The following is a 16,202-nucleotide window of genomic DNA, read 5'->3' as shown; positions in this document are numbered from 1 at the left end:
CTTTTTTATTCCATTTTCAGAATGTTCACTGCTGGTGTATACAAATTAAAGTGAGTTTTGTATATTGACCTTGTATCCTATAATATTATTGAAATCATTTATTAGTTATAATAGTTTTGTGTGTGTATGTGTGAATTCCTAGGATTTCAAGATCATGTCGTCTACAAACAGAGATACTTCTACTTCTCTCTTTTTAATCTAGATGCCTTTTACTTCGTTTTCTTGCTTAGTTGTGCCATCCAGAACCTCTAATAAATAAAACTAAAATAGTAAGAGCAGATATCCTTGTCTTCTTAGTGATCTTAGGAGGAAAGCATCCACTCTTTCACCATCTTAGATGTTGTTAGATGTGGTTTTTTCATTGGTGACATCTATCAGGTTAACTTCTATTTCTAGTTTGTTAAGTGTTTTTACCATGAAAGGGTGTTGGATTTTTGTCAATTGCTTTCCCTGCATCTACTGAGATCATCATTATCATGTGGCTTTTGTACTTTATTGTACTGATGTTGTATTACATTAATTGATTTCTGTATGTTAAATCAACCTTGCATTCTTGAAATGAATCTCACTTGATCATTCTGTATCTTGCTGGATTCAGTTTACTGGTATTTTGTGGGATGTATTTGCATCTGTATTCATAACAGATATTGGTCTCATAAAATGAATTATGGAGTATTTATCTGCTATTTTCTGAAAGCTTTTATATTATTGCAAACATTTCTCCTTTAAATGTTTGGCTGAATTCTCCAATGAAGCCAACCTGACCTGTAGTTTCTTTGTGGGAAGGCTGTTAACTACAAATTCAATTTTTAAAATACATATAGAAATATTTGGGTTATCTATTCCTTCTTGAACGAGCTTTGGTAGTTTTGCCTTTCAGGGAATTTGTGTGTTTTCTATAAGTGATCAAATTTATTGGCATAAAGTTGGTCATAATTTTCCCTTACAGTCTTTTAATGTCTATAATTATCTCCTCTTTTCTGGGTATTGATAATTTGTGTCTTCTCTCATTTATTCTATTATTCAATCTTATTCAAAGTTTTTGAATTTTATTGATCTTTTCAAAGAATCCATTCCTGGTTTCACTGATTTTTCTCTACTTTGATCTGTTTTCTATTTCACTGAAATCTGTTCTGATTTTTATTATTTCTTTCCTTCTGCTGGCTTTGGCTTTAATTTGTTCTTCTTTTTCTAGTTTCTTGAGTTGGAAACTTAGATCATTGATTTGAAAGTTTTCTTTCTAAGATAAGCGTTTAATATTATAAATTATTCTATTTTTGTTTTATGTTTTTTATATTTTGTTTTATATTTTTTAAATTTTTGTTTTATATTGCTTGAAGCTCTATTATTAGGTACACATACTTTTAGGATTACAATGCCTTGTTGATGAATTGACTCCTATTATGTACTATCTCCCTTTATCTCCTATAATATTCCTTGTTCTTAATTCTACTTTGATATAATACAGCCACTCTAGCTTTGTTTTGATTATTATTTGCATAGTGTATAACTTTACTTTTTGTCTACCTATATATTATGTAAATGGTTTTCTTGTAGATAGCATAAGTTAGGTCTTGCTTTTTTGTTTAATCTGAAAATCTCTGCCTTTTAGATGGGGTGTTTAGACCATTTATATTTAATGTAATTATTGATATGACTGGAACCATCTTGCTAGTTGTTTTGTATTGAGTGATATGTTCTTTGTTCTTTTTTTCTGTCTCATTCTTCTTTTTCTCTTTAGATTGATGATTCCATTTCATCTCCACTATTGAATGCTTAATTATCTTTTTCTTATTATTTTTTTAGTGGTTGTCCCAGGGTTTATAATATAGCGCTGTAGCTTATCACAATCTATCTTAAAATAATATTATACCAATTCATATGTACTATAAACTCCTTATAGTAATATACAATCATTTCCTCCCTCATCCTCTTTGCTACTATAGTCACACATTTTATTTTTATGTTATAAATCCCAGGACCTCAGAGATGGGGCTCATTCTCAAGAGTACCTTTCTGGGCATTTCCCTGCTAACTCCTAGAATGCCTTCCTGGGACAAGAGCCACTTAACTTCCATCCCCCAGGAAAGCTTTGAGCATTATTATACACTTAAGAGTCCAGGTTCAGCCTCAAACTGAGGTTTCTATTATCACCCCGTCTTAATAAATAACGTCATCCACCCAGCTGCCCAAATCAAACTGGGGAGCGAGCCTTGATCCCTTGATCCTCTTACATCTAATCTTTTACCTCCTAACTGTTTCTCAAATACATTTGTATCTATCCATTTCCACAAACGTTACTTCATTTAAGCTACCATCACTTCCTGTTAGATTTCTACAACAGCCTCCTAAATGGAGTCTCCACATCCTCTCTTGCTCCTTTACTTCCCTGCCACTCTCTATAAGCAGCCTGAATCATGTTTTGTAACATAATCTGGATCATGTTATTACTCTTATGCTCTTTCTTATCTCTCAGGTATCAATTTGACTGTCACCTTCTCCCAAGGGCCGTCCCTGACTACCTAACATAAAGTAGGTCTGCTTCTATTTTTCCTTCTTACAGCATCCTATTCCATCCTTCATTGCATTTATCAATGTATTTTTAACTTGATTACTGGCTGTCTACCTCCATGGCTGCAACTTCTACAAAGTCAGGGGCCTCATCTACTCCATTTACTAATATATCCAGTGTCTACTGCAATGTGTCAGGCAGGGGAAGCATTCAATATATAAGTGAATGAATGAATAAATTTGCAAGGCCAATCAGAAATGCAGAATAAAGGCAATAAGAAAGCAACCTACTATGCATTTGGTATTATGTAGATACACAGGTTATCTCGTTTATCCCCCCCAAGAAAACCACTAAGATACACACTATTATTCTCTCTTTATTGAAGGGGAAACTGAGACTTTGCTCCATTGAGTTGCCCAAATCACATGGTTTACAAGTGTTACAGTTGGTGCTGAAACTCAGGTCCGCCTGACTCTGCAGTCCAGCTCCTCCCTCCTTTGTCTTATCAGTCTGTGTTTGCTTGTAGAACAAAGTCTAAAAGACAAGAGGTCAGGGCAGCCAGGACAAGGTTTGGTAATAAATGGGGAAAGTAGGAATCTAGATGCAAGGGAGAGAATAGCTTAGCTCAGGGTTTCCCTGAGCTCTAAGCGTCTTGGATTTAATCCCTTCCTCACAAAGAGCCTCTAACACAGGCCTGGGCAGGAGCATTGTTTGGCGGTGTTGAAGCCACCACTTGTTTGTGGATAAACACTTCCTTGTAAGAGTACTGCCAACAAGTAGCCTTAACAAATACAGCCTGGTTGGCAAAAGCATACACCCAATGACTGAGGAAGCATAATAGCAAGGGGACGGGGGCAAAAGATTTTAGGTCAAAAGACCCAGGTTCTAGATCTGGTTCTGAAAATCCTCACCACTTGTGAACTTAGGATAACTCCTTTGATCTCTCAGATCTTCATCGTCCTCATCTGTATAATGGGAATAATAACATACACCTCACATGAACTGCAAATGAGAAACTTAATGAGAATATGAACATTATAACCCTTAATGGAGATACATTAAAAATTACCTTCAAGTAGGAACAAAATAAGGATATTTTCCACCACCCTTATTTTTTAACATTGGTTTAGAAAGTCTGGAACTCAGGCATGAGAGAGATAAGATGGAAAATAATAGAAAGGAAGAAATTATAACAACAAAAATCATTCTTCTGCTATGTATCTATCTATTTGTATTCTTAGAAAAATGAAAAGAATCAACTCTGTTTTTATAGAGGAAGTCAGTATTGTGGCTAATAATCTTATATTGCTATTCTTGTCAGCCTTCAAGATTCAGCTCAGGTGTCATTACTTCCAGGAGCCGACCTTGAACTTCCGCACGGGCCCAATACCCCTCTCTGCAGTTCTCCCACCAAAGCACTCCCTACACTGGTTATGGACCTGCGTCCTCATGAGGTCATAAGTTTCCTAAGGACATGCTCTGTGGATTATTCATTCCAGTAGCCCTGGTGTCAAGCACAGTGTGCAGAACGTAGAAGGAACTCAATCAATGTTTGTGCAAGTGAATTAACAAATCAAAAGCATCGCTATAGGTGAAAATATAATGAAAAATATAATGAAAAAAAAATACCAATCCTATACACAGACAATACAAAACAGAAAAGATCTAGGAGTAAAATAAATCTACTGAAATCTGTATTATACCAAAAGTTTTGTAAAATGGAAAGACATATCAGTCATAGATAGAAGACTAAGCATAATTCCCCAAATTAATGTATAGAGTTAACAAAAACTCAGCCAAATCCCAATAGGATTTTTCTAGAACTCAACAAAATTATTCTAAAATTCATCCAGAAGTACAACAGAAAAGGACAAGGGATATTTTGAAATAAATAAGTAAATAAGTAGTTATTAATCTTTCAGATGTTAAAACCATCATAATAAAAAAATTTTTATTAAGCAGTGTCATATTGGTGCAATATAAGATTAGCAGAACAAAATAGTAAAGCCAGAAATTACTGTTGTATCTAACATTTTATTGAATGTCTTAAAATATATGACAGAAAACATGAAAGAGCTATGAGATCATCTTAAAGAGGCACTAAAATTTGGGGAAAACATTAGAGTCATATCTAATATCATACACCAAAATAAATCCCCAGAAGTTTTGAAATTAAAAGTTATTTTTAAAAATATGGAAAATGGTTGAAAACTCTAAATTCTAGAGGGAGTTTATCCCAATAGTTCAGCTTTAAAATAATGAAATAAATGTAAGAAAAAGATAATCAAATTCAACTATATACAGATTTAAAAATCAACCATATACAACTTAAAAATGGAAAATTACTGATCGGGACGACATTCAGAGCAAATATGATAAAGGGTTAACATATTTATGATATAAAGACTTTCTTCAAATTGTAAGAAAAGTCCTATATGCAAAAATTGAACGGAAAGTACAAACAGACAAAACGGAAATATAACAAAGTTAAACATAAAGTTACCATCTGACCCAGCAATCCCACTCCTAGATATACCCAAGAAAAAGGAAAACATTTGTCGAGACAAAATAGTGTATGCAAGTATTTATAGCAGCATTATTATGACAGCCAAAAAGTGGAAACAACCCAAATGATAAATGACTAATGGATAAACACATTGTAGTATTTCCGTACAATGGAATATTATTTGGCAATAAAAAAAAGAAAATGAAGTACCGAATCATGGTACAACATACAAGGTGTGATAAAAAAATATGGTGAATGTTTAAATAAAAAAATTTATTACACTAAAAGAGACATTGCCATTATTCCCCCTCAAAATACTCCCCCCCCTGCTTTGAACACACTTGTCTCATCATTCTTGCCACTTTCTGAAGCAGTTCCGGAAGTCCTCTTCCATGAGTGTCTTTAGCTGTGCTGTGGTGGCTGCCTCAATGTCCTGAATCATTTTTACTCTGGGGAAGAGCCAGAAGTTGTACGATGCCAGATCTGGTGAATAAGGTCGATGAGGATACATGTAATGTTTTTATTCGAAAGAAACAGCCGTACAACAGAAGCGATGTGTGACATGGAGCGTTGTCATGATGGAGGATGAAGTAAAGACACTCATGAAAGGGGACTTCCAGAACTGTTTCAGAAAGTGGCAAGAACGATGGGATGAGAGTGTTTGAAGTGAGGGGGTATTTTGCGAGGGATTAATGGCAATGTGTCTTTTACTGTAATAAATATTTTTATTTTAAACATTTACTGTATTTTTCGATCACAGTTCATATAAGAATCCTGAGAACATCATGCCAAGCCAAAGAAGCCAGTCCTAAAAGACCCCATACTGTATGGTTCTATTTATATGAAATGTCTATTAAGTTGGTGCAAAAGTAACTGTGGTTTTTGCAATTATTTTTAACCTTTTAAACCGCAATTAATTTTGCACCAACCTAGCAGAATATACAAATATATAGAGACTGGGAGATTGGAGGTAAATGGGGAGTGACCACTAATGGGTACAAGGTTTCTTTTTGGGGTGATGAAAATGTTTTGGAATTAAATATTGATGATGGTTGCACAACTCTCTGAATGTGTTAAAAAACATTGAATTGTACACTTTAAATGGATAAATTGTATGGTATCTGAATTATATCTCAATAATGCTGCAATTAAGAAAAGAAATATAACCAGTAAGCAAATAGATGGAAACAATTTCAACCTGAATGACAGTCAAAGAAGTGCAAACTAAGACTGTAAGTTACCACTTTCACCCAGCAGTTTGGCAAAATAACGTTTATACAAGAGCAACCCTGCCAAGACTGCAAAGAAACCCTAACCCTCCTGTACTGCCAAAGGTAGTATGACCTGTTGAAAGCAGTTGGACACAATATGCAGTAATGAGAATAGTAAAAAGTGTCCCCACTTCTGGGAATTTGCCCTTAGGAAACAATGCAAGCAAAGGAAAAAGCTGCCTGAAGGAAGATGGCATTGTAGCAGTATTTACAACAGGTTATAACCCAACCATAAGTTAAATATAATCATAGAGGCCATTCACTTGAAATATTATATAGCCTTGAAAACACGTTCAGGTTCTGACATAATGTTGAGTGAAAAAAAGCCAGATATAAAACCCTTTAACGCTATAAAATTATGAGGGCAAAGACTGAATGAGAATATACAAAGACTGAAATAAGCTACTGTTCTTTTTCTGGTTTCCGGACTTTTTGAACTCAGTTCTAAGTGTGTTGTAGCCTCCTACCCCAGGCAGGCTCAATGCAAGAGCACACTGCCTGGCCAGTTTCCTGACATGTCTCTAAGGAAGTATTCGTTCAGATATACTACCTCAAGCTCGGACCTGTAACCTGCTGTTTTGCTTGAGTGAAAAAGTAAGGAATAGAAAGGGTAAGCAAAAAAGAATCTGTCCTTTCCTTATTGTCCCACATTTTAAAGCTAAAAGCAAGGCCACGTGAACCTCCAGTCATGCCCTGCCTTTCTCATCAGCAGCACTGAGTGCTTTTCCTGGGACATCTGATTTGAATTCAAGACACACAGTAACCTTAATCTAATCCAGTTCTGAAGCCAACACCTCAGCTATGTCACTGCAAGTTCTTCCTCTGAGGAGGACGTAAAACACTCAAGGCATGGCCGGGCTGACCAGTGAACAAGTCCCGATAAACAGAGGAAACCCGGGCTGGGCCCTACAGTATTTGGGGTCCAGTTGTTTCTTCTCAAAACTTGATCACTGAAACAGCCCATAAAAAGTCTATGGATGTCCCATAATCTAGCATTAACTTCTTTTCTAAAATAGGGTGTAAAGGAATGAACTGTCAGCAGAAGGTAAAGTTCCACTCTGGCACGGCTTCTGCTGAAGAAAGCCAGAACCGGCTGGTTGGCTGATGCCTGCAAAGGGCAGAATGGGAGGATTTCACTCGCCAAAAGCGGGGCTCGCACTCTGATACCCAAGGATGAAGTCATCTTTATTCCTGTCACTGCGCCACTAGAATCTCCTTGTGGGGCAGATAACACTGTTTACTGTTGGCAGAATGCCGCCATCTGAAGATAAACGAATCAAGGCCATCCTATGTCCTCACTAATTCTATCTGCTCTAATTTGATTGGACTTGATTAAATTATTTTATAGGCACGATTTTAGAGGGATCTTTTATGCCTCAGTCAGAGAACAAATTATTAGTAGATGTCTCTGTAACCCTAATATACGAAGGACAACTAAACAAACATTTAACGCGCACTGCTTTTGTGTATTCGAATTTTCTTTGGCCCTGCCTTCATGTACTGGCTAGGGGACCCTGGCAGCTCACTGGTTCTGTGGCCTTAGACAAATCAGGTAGTAGGATTAGCCCCACCGTGAGAACAGAAAGCTGAAATACACAGAAATAAATGATTGAACCACAGTAAGTCAGATGAACAGAAGTCCGGAACTCAGATATAACATAGGGACTCCAGGCAAAATGTTGTCCCATTATCTTCCACACAAGACAAAGAAAACAAAATTGTCCTGAAAAAATTACTCCATTAACATTGCCCTAAAAGTTCTTTCACATTTTAAATAAAATATTGTTTATAATACTCCAGTTTTTATCGAAATATCTGAAATCTTCTATAGTTAGGAAAGATCTCACTGCCAGGTGACATAGGAACAGATAATGACAACAAAACTAATACTTAACCTTGTGCTAACCATGAGTAAAACCATTTTATCCTCCCAACAACCTTACAGCAATTATTATTGCTGTTTTACTGAGGAGGATCCTGACGCAGCACAGAGAGGTTGCGTAACTTGCTTGAAGTTTTACAGCTAAGAGGTGGCAAGGCCAGGATCCCAAAACATCAGCAGTCGCTTTGCAGCTGTGCTCTGCTGCTTCTCACAGCTTAAGTTAGCTCGAGGGAAAGCCAAGGTCAGCTCCCTCTCTGAAGAGTCACTGCCCTTCAGGAAGCAAAGAACTGTAACATCACGGAACAGAACCCACTCTTAGGGAAAGTCAGAGAACGGGACTGCCTCAGAAACACAATTCGGTGGTCCCAGATGATGAAAAAACACTGGCCAAAATACTCTGAACGGTCCTCAGAAGTTCTCCCCCAATTTTATTCCTGCTAGTGAATGAAGTTAAGAGCCAACACTAATAAGTAAAATGCCAAAAGGTCCTGGCAAACAGAAGTTTCTTCATATAGAATGGCTGGGAAATGAGGGCAAAACACTGAATGACTGACTGCCTCTGCCCAGCAGAACAAACATAGGAACAGAACACGTGGGATTTTCCACTTAACAGGGCTGCCTACCCAGAAAACTAAAGCACTATTTACCTAAGCTCGCCCCAGTCTTGTACTTCTTTCAGACTCTATTTCCCTAAAATTTCTGTTTTCAATTTAGCATAATTCTTAAAAATCATTTACGTTCATTTTTTTTTTTTTCAAATAGGCCAAACAGGTATCTTCTGCACAGCACCCATTATCTTGCCTCATAAAAACCCTTGAACTTCCACCAAGCCCAGTGGTCATGTAAGGAAGGCTATTTTCCCAGACTTCACATACATCAACATACGGTCTGTACATTTATAAAATAACAAAAGAACAAGACTTTGGTAGTCCCTCTGTTTTAATCTTTATGGAAAAAGAGAACCCATAAAATTGATGGGAAACGAGACTATGATTATTTTCTAAGTCTCCCAGGATTTCGAATCATTTCAAACGATCTGACAGGATACATCTCTGGGTCTGAAGGGGGAAATAATCAATGTGAAGCCTCGGCTAGAACTCCAAAAAACCCTGCTGGAGGCAGAGATGGCTAGGAGCTATTGGTACTGTAAAAATAACTGACATTTGCCAAGAACCCTGGGCTAAGTGCCTTTATTTACATGATTTTTTATAATCCCCACAAGAACTCCATGAAGTAGGAACTATTATTATGCTCCTGTTACAGATGGAAAATTGAGGCTGAGAAATGAAGGAACTTCATAAAGAGCAGAGCCAAAGACAGCAATCCGAAACAGACCGGTTAGGCACCCCGCGCTGGCCCCCTCCGGCCTCCGCCTTCCTCCTCCCGAGGGTGTGAGCTCGGGGTCTCTGGCTCACACATTCTCTGCTCAGGTGGCACTCTTGTCCGCTGCTGGTCTCCACTTTCCCACACTACAGGCAGGGCACTGACTGATGGCAGAAACCATCCCAAAGGGTCTCAGGGAATACACAACCTGCTAGTCACAGAGAGAAAGGCGTCCAAACGCGGATGTACACTATCCTGGCAGATGGTGCACGCAAATACAAAGGTCGACACGTTTTGTGTAGAATGGGACTAATTAGCCGCTTCAGGGCGCTGAGGGTGTAAAGAGATGCATGCTGTCATTTCTGATCAGAGGATGTTAAAATGTTTCCCAAACACTGACCTATCTATTTTCACAAGGGGCCAGAATCACCACCATATTCTCCTCGGCACTAAAGAGTATAAGTAAAGCTTTGTACCCAAAGGCAGACAGGCTGAAGGTTTTCTGGAGGGTGACCAGAGTTCTCTACGACCTGATATGAAATTTTAAAACATTCTCAAGTGGAAGGAACACATGGTCCTCACTTACCCTTTCTATCTCTTGGAGGTACAGGAGTGCGATGTCTCCTGCTTTCTCATAACATGTGATGACATCCTGCTCCCGGTCCACGTGGAGATTACTGGTAGAAGAGGAAATAGGCAACTTCTCTAAACAAAGTCCTAAAAGGAATCAAACACAAAAGCTGGGTGAGTTGCTTTTCATGGGTTTCAATTTTTTAAATGTTGCTGTAGAGGGCCAGAAAATGGTCCCAGGATATCAGTCAGAGAAGCAGATGGTCTGTCCTCTGCCCTCTCTCTTTAAGGATGAAATGGAACATCAAAACGGAGCACCAAAAGAGTATCTGTAAGTTACAGATGAAAGAGGCCCCAACACATCCTCGTACCCAAAGCACTGTTTGATTTTGATATCCAAGCTGAGAATTTGATCGGGTACTTCACCGTGACCCCATTCAGACCTAACAGAGTTTCTCAAAAAATTAGGCCCCAAGGTCCTTAAAGAAGCTTTTAAAGGTAAGTAGAGCCAGGCTCACAGCACAATGCTACCTAAAGAATATCTATCCCAAAATGTACATTTAACCAATTGAACATAAAAAAATGTTTAAATGCTCCCAGGAGACTCAGTTACTAGGAAAATTTTCCAACTCTCAGCCTTCGTTTGGAGTAACATTTACACCACAGGCCACCTCTCAGTTCTAAGCTAAGAAAACACCCAGAGCTTTGCATTACGGGCATTTCTTTGGAGGTAGAGGAGAGACTCTTTGCCAAGAGAGATTTCAGGGCTGGGACATATGAAAGCATGAAAGGCAGAGATGAGCAGTTGTATCCTGAACCCAGCACCAAACTGCCCCTGCCCCTGGCAACCAGACTGTGGGGAGGGTCTCCAGGTCCTCTTTACACAGTAGGGCTGCTGCTGTGTCAAGTGCCCTGGGATACCTGTGTATACACACCCCACACGTTCCACTCCACATAGAAGTGTGAGGTTTACTATGAACAGAAACAGCGTCTGCAGTGGAAGGGGCCAGAGAAATTCCCTGGAAAACCCATTCATTCTACAGATGAAGAAGCCGAGGTCTGCCACGATAAAGCAAGTGACTTGCTCCAAACTGAATAGTCAGTTAACGGCATAACAGAAATCAGAAGCCAGGTCTTTGGCCTCTCTGATTTTCAGAGCGGACACCACTACAGAGAGGGAATCAGACACACTCAACATCAGAAAATGACCCAGCAGCTCATGTGCATCGTTTGGAGAATGGCCTCATCCGAGTTGCTCTTACACAGCAACCGTCATCACTCCAGGCTGCAGAAAGCCACGCGAGATGGCAGTGCTGCACGGGAAGGAGGACAAGTCACTTCTGTTCACAAGGAGCCATCGGCTGAGGACAGTGCAGCTGGGAGCTCAGAGGTTCCCACTTTGTCACAGAAGGTGAAGCTCAGCCAAAGACTTGACATTTTTAACAGCTTCATTGACGTAAAATTGGCATAGAACAAACCACATTTGTTCAATGTTTCACCATGATGTGGTTCTGTTGCCGTTGTTTTTATTTTGGTATTTTTATTTTTTTCTATCAAATAAAGTCCATACTTTACGTTAGGGTTCACTCTTCATGTCGTGCAGTTCTACGAGTGTTGACACGTGTTTTGGTCATGTCCAGTATCCACCATTACTGCACTCTGAACAACAGGTTCACTGCCTTAAAAATGTCCCCTGCTTCACCTACTCATCCCTACATCCCTCCTCCCAAATCCCTGAACTACTTTTTACTGTTGCTACAGTTTTGTCTTATCCAGAACGTCATGCAGTTGCAATTATACAGTATATTAACTTTTCAAACTGGCTTCTTGCACTTAGCAATGCCCACTTAAGTTCCCTTCACGTCTTTTTGTGGCCTGATAGCTCATTTCCTTTGCTTGTTAGAGAATATTCCATTTACCCCATTAATCTATTCAAAGGAAATCTCCACTGCTTCCAAGTTCAGGCATTTATGATTAAAACTGCTATAAACTCTCCTGTGCAGGTCTTTGGGTGAACATAGTTTTCAACTCAATTGGGTAAATAACAAGATGCACAATTGCTGGAATTGTATGATAAGAATATGTTCATAAGAAATAGCTAAGTGAATATTTTTTTATTTACAAATAGATTGTGTTGTTGCAAGGTTTCTATGCCCTCGAGGACCATCTGTCTCTTTGTTCTATCATTTATTGAAACAGAGGCATTGAAGCCTCAAGCATTACTGTCAGTGGTTGCTTTCAGGGTTTCACTATTTTAAGTGATATTACACCACTTCGCATATAGTATAACTTCATCACAAGTGCATATTTCCGTTTCTCTCTTTCCAGTCTTTATTCTCTTATTACATACATTTGACTTTTACATAAGTTATAAATGACACCCTACATGATTATTATTTTTGTTGAACTAGTCAAATACCTTTTTAAAGGCATTTAAATCATAAGGAAAAACTTATGTAGCCCCCAATACAATTCTGGTTTCCAGTGCTCTTCATTCCTCTGTGTAGGTTCATATTTCCTTCTGGTATCATTTTCTTTCTACCTAAAGGATTCCTTTAATATTTCCTACAGTGAAGTTCAGTTCATGATGCTTTCAGCCATTGTATGTCTGAAGAAAGCTTTATTTGGCCTTCATTTTTGAGAGATATTTTCATTGAGTGTGGAACTCAGGGGTGGCAGTTTACTTCCTCTGTCCCCCTGACCCCCACCAACTCTAAAGGTGTCACTCTATTCTCACTTGCATGGTTTTGAACAATAAATCTGCTGTCACCCTTATTTTTGTTCATCTGTGCATACTCTGTCTTTTTTTCTGGCTGCTTTTAAGACTTTTATCACTGGTTGTGAGCAATTTGGATTATGAAGTGCTTTGGCTTAGTTTTCCCCATGTTTCTTGTGCTTCACTGAGCTTTCTGAATTTAAGGATTTATAGTTTTCATAAAATTTGAAAAATGCTCAGTCATTATTTCTTCAAAATTTTTTGTTACTCTCCTCTTTCCTTAAGGGACTCCAATTATACACATATTAGGCCACCTGAAGTTATACTTCATGCTCTTTCCACTTAAAAAAAAATTTCTCTGTTTAATTTTGGATAGTTTCTATTGCTATGTCTTCAAGTTCACTAATTTTTTCTTCAATGTCTAATCTGTCTTTAATCACATCCAGAGTATTTTTCAACTCAGACATTGTTATTTTTATCTCTGGAAATTTGATTTGGGTCTACTTTTAACTTCTATGTCTCTACTAAACTTTTCTTTTTTTCCCCTTCTGCCTCTCCCCACCCACTCCAGTTCAAGCTGTTGTTTCTCAGTCTAGTTGTGTAGGACACACCTCCCTGGCCCATGCTGGTATTTTGAGCCTTGTGCTCCTTCAGGCTGAGGCAGTCGGTCGGTCTCTCACAGCAACTCGCGGCAACTCTCGCCGGCTGTCCATGATGGCTGCTAGCCACTCATGCTGGCTGCCGGTTGTTCATGGCAGCACGCAGTAGCCCATGGCAGCACTCAGCAGCCCACAGCAGCTCATGCCAACCTCCGGCTGCTCACAGCAGCCCAGCTCCAGGGAGAGCTGTTGTTCACAATCTTAGCTGCAGAGGCGCAGCTCACTGGCCCATGTGGGAATTGAACCGGCGACCTCGGTGTTAGGAGCACGGCGCTCCAACCACCTGAGCCACCGGGCCGGCCCTCTACTAAACTGTTTGAACATAAGTAATACACTTACAATAATGGTTTTGATGTTCCTCTAGTCCTAGGTACTAAATATTCAGCCAAAATTGTTTATGCAGTTGCAAAAAAAAAAAAAACACCATTAAGCAGTGTCTCCACTGTGAACTCTGTTACAACCTCTTGAAATTTTCTTTGAAAGTGAATACTAGATACACTGAACAAATTCACCATTTATAGAATAGCTCCAGAACCACTCAAAAGCAAGCACTTGATTGGAGCTCCCGAAATGTGAGACTCAATTGTGCAAAATTAAAACCATCAGCAAACAACAAAAAAGAGACAAATTGTTTCATAATATGCCTTCTGCTATATGAGAAGCAACCAAACAATATGCAAGTTGATAATAGGGATTTAATATAAAGAAAATAAATTCTCCACTGTGTCAAGGAGCCAGAAAAAAATGGGTCTACCCTTTGGCACTTGGTACTACTGCAGGCTAGACTCTGAACACTAATCTTCGTGAAAATGACCAAGGCCTTCGGGACCTGCCACACCCACTGAATCGAAGAAAAGCCAAATCCAGCTCAATACAGTTTGGTTATCATCTGTATTTTGAGTTCTAAAAGACTGAAACCCAGTCACTGAGGGCTACAATCCATGGCCACGCATACTTGGTAAGAATATTCAAACCAGCTATACAACTTGGTCCTCAACAGTGAGAAGAAACAGGTGTTTTCTGTGGGTTTGTGTTCTAATTAGGCAGGTACATGAACATCTAATGGCTGGGCTGGCAAATGAGGTCCCAGCAGGGAGTCCATTCTTGTGTAGGAAGGCTCTTTATGGTAAATATTGTTCCTTTCCTTCTCCCAAATGCGCTGACATTCATTCCACGCACCACTGGGCACATCTCAGAGCAATAGCGAAGTTTGGATTTACCACAGTGCATGGCTGTGCAGCTCGTTCCAGAATATCGAATTCTCTGTCAAAAGCTGCTTACAGGACCTCTGGACTGGACTATAAAATTTCAAGTGTCTGGGGTCAGATCAATACTGTCTGAGAAGCAGAGTCCTGAGGTCATGGTCCAAATTGGCCCTCTTTAAAATGTCAGATGATGCCTTATCAGTTTGGAAAGCTTTTATCAATAATGTTTTCACTTTCTTTTTTCCAGAGAAGTGAATGACCAAAAAAAGCGGAAAGCAGACTGGATAAATAACTGGTACGACAGGTATACCTAATGAACATCTCGATAAGATCAGAAGGTACAAAAATCAAAACTGTGTACAAAAAGAGTAGCAATTCAGTGCTTCCCAACCAATCAGCGAGGCCAACTTCAAAACCTGGGTGAAAAAAGTGGCTGAACACGTGCAGTGATTAAAAGAACGCTGGGGAGCCAAGGGACCCAAAATTTATCCCCCGGCCACAGGACGAAATTCCCACAGACAGACTCACTTCTGAAAGGTCCTTTCTATGATGGGTAACACATTTTAAATAAATTAAGGATGAGAAAATCATTTAGATTATACTTGACTGCTTTTGAAGCTCTTCCGAGTGCACTAACCTATTTGGTCTTCTTTAATAGGTACTATCCTCCTTCCAATGGTGTGGAAAGAGTCAGGAAAGTTAAGTGACCTGCCTAAGGTCTGTGCAGGGGCAAGAACTGGAAAGTATAAGGGAGCCAGGAGCTGGGACAAATGTATCCTGCCCTGGGTGATACCTGTGAAGAAACAATCCTGCTGAGTTGGAGGCAGGGTAGAGTGTCAAAGCAAAGGGACTCTACAGGCGCCAGCAGGCCAGCGGGACCTCACAGCTGGGAGGGGCACTAGGCAGCTGAGGACCCTGGACTCTTTCAAAGCTTAAGGCTGAGCCTCTGGCTTGCTCTATGAAAGTGTGACTTACAGAACATAATACAGCAAACTGAACCCCACCCTTTGTTTCCTTCCACATCAAGGTCTCATCATCTCTGAAAGGAAGCTCCATATTATTTCCCCAAGGGCCATCCATCCATGGAGGTTTGGCTGAGGAAGTGGAGAGCTACACATCTCAGTGCCAAAAATGCAGTGATCACTGAGGGGTTAATACCCCAAATTCTTTCAGGGTCCCTCTGCTAGGACACTGATCTGGGTATGTGTAAGACAGAACTATTTCAATAATGAGAAAGGTTCATTTATCAAGGTGCTATCCAGCACCTTGCCTGGGGTTGACACACACCATTTATAATCCCCACAGCCACCCTGCAAGGAAAGTGTTAACAGTGTTTTATAGCTAAGATTGAACTTAGGGTTCCACAGCTAGTAAATGATAAAGCCAAGTTTGGAGCCCTGGTCTATCCGACTACAAAAGCCTGCTCACAATATCCTGTGTCTCACTGAGTCTCCGAAAACAAATTCAGTGTCTGGTAACTGCAGTGACAATAAAAATGAGCTTCAAATCGGAAAGGCACAGAAATCAAAGTCCAGGGCCCTAGGGCATGATTTTTCCT

At 39.5% G+C, this 16,202-nt stretch overlaps 1 protein-coding gene across 7 annotated transcripts in view; it reads right to left on the bottom strand.

Annotated features, from left to right (window-relative positions):
- TTC7B (tetratricopeptide repeat domain 7B) overlaps window positions 1-16,202 on the bottom strand; it is a 240,122-nt gene that overhangs the window by 180,290 nt on the left and 43,630 nt on the right. For all 7 annotated transcript variants that reach the window (XM_033108190.1, XM_033108192.1, XM_033108194.1 and 4 more), the window contains one exon: window positions 10,081-10,211. In XM_033108190.1, coding sequence (XP_032964081.1) covers window positions 10,081-10,211 — 131 coding nt within the window. The remainder of the gene's footprint in view (window positions 1-10,080; window positions 10,212-16,202) is intronic.

This window comes from Rhinolophus ferrumequinum, chromosome 6 (genome assembly GCF_004115265.2).
Source record: "Rhinolophus ferrumequinum isolate MPI-CBG mRhiFer1 chromosome 6, mRhiFer1_v1.p, whole genome shotgun sequence".
Lineage (NCBI taxonomy): Eukaryota > Metazoa > Chordata > Mammalia > Chiroptera > Rhinolophidae > Rhinolophus > Rhinolophus ferrumequinum.
The sequence above is the reverse complement of the archived record's forward strand: the minus strand, read 5'-3'. Positions and strand labels throughout refer to the sequence as shown.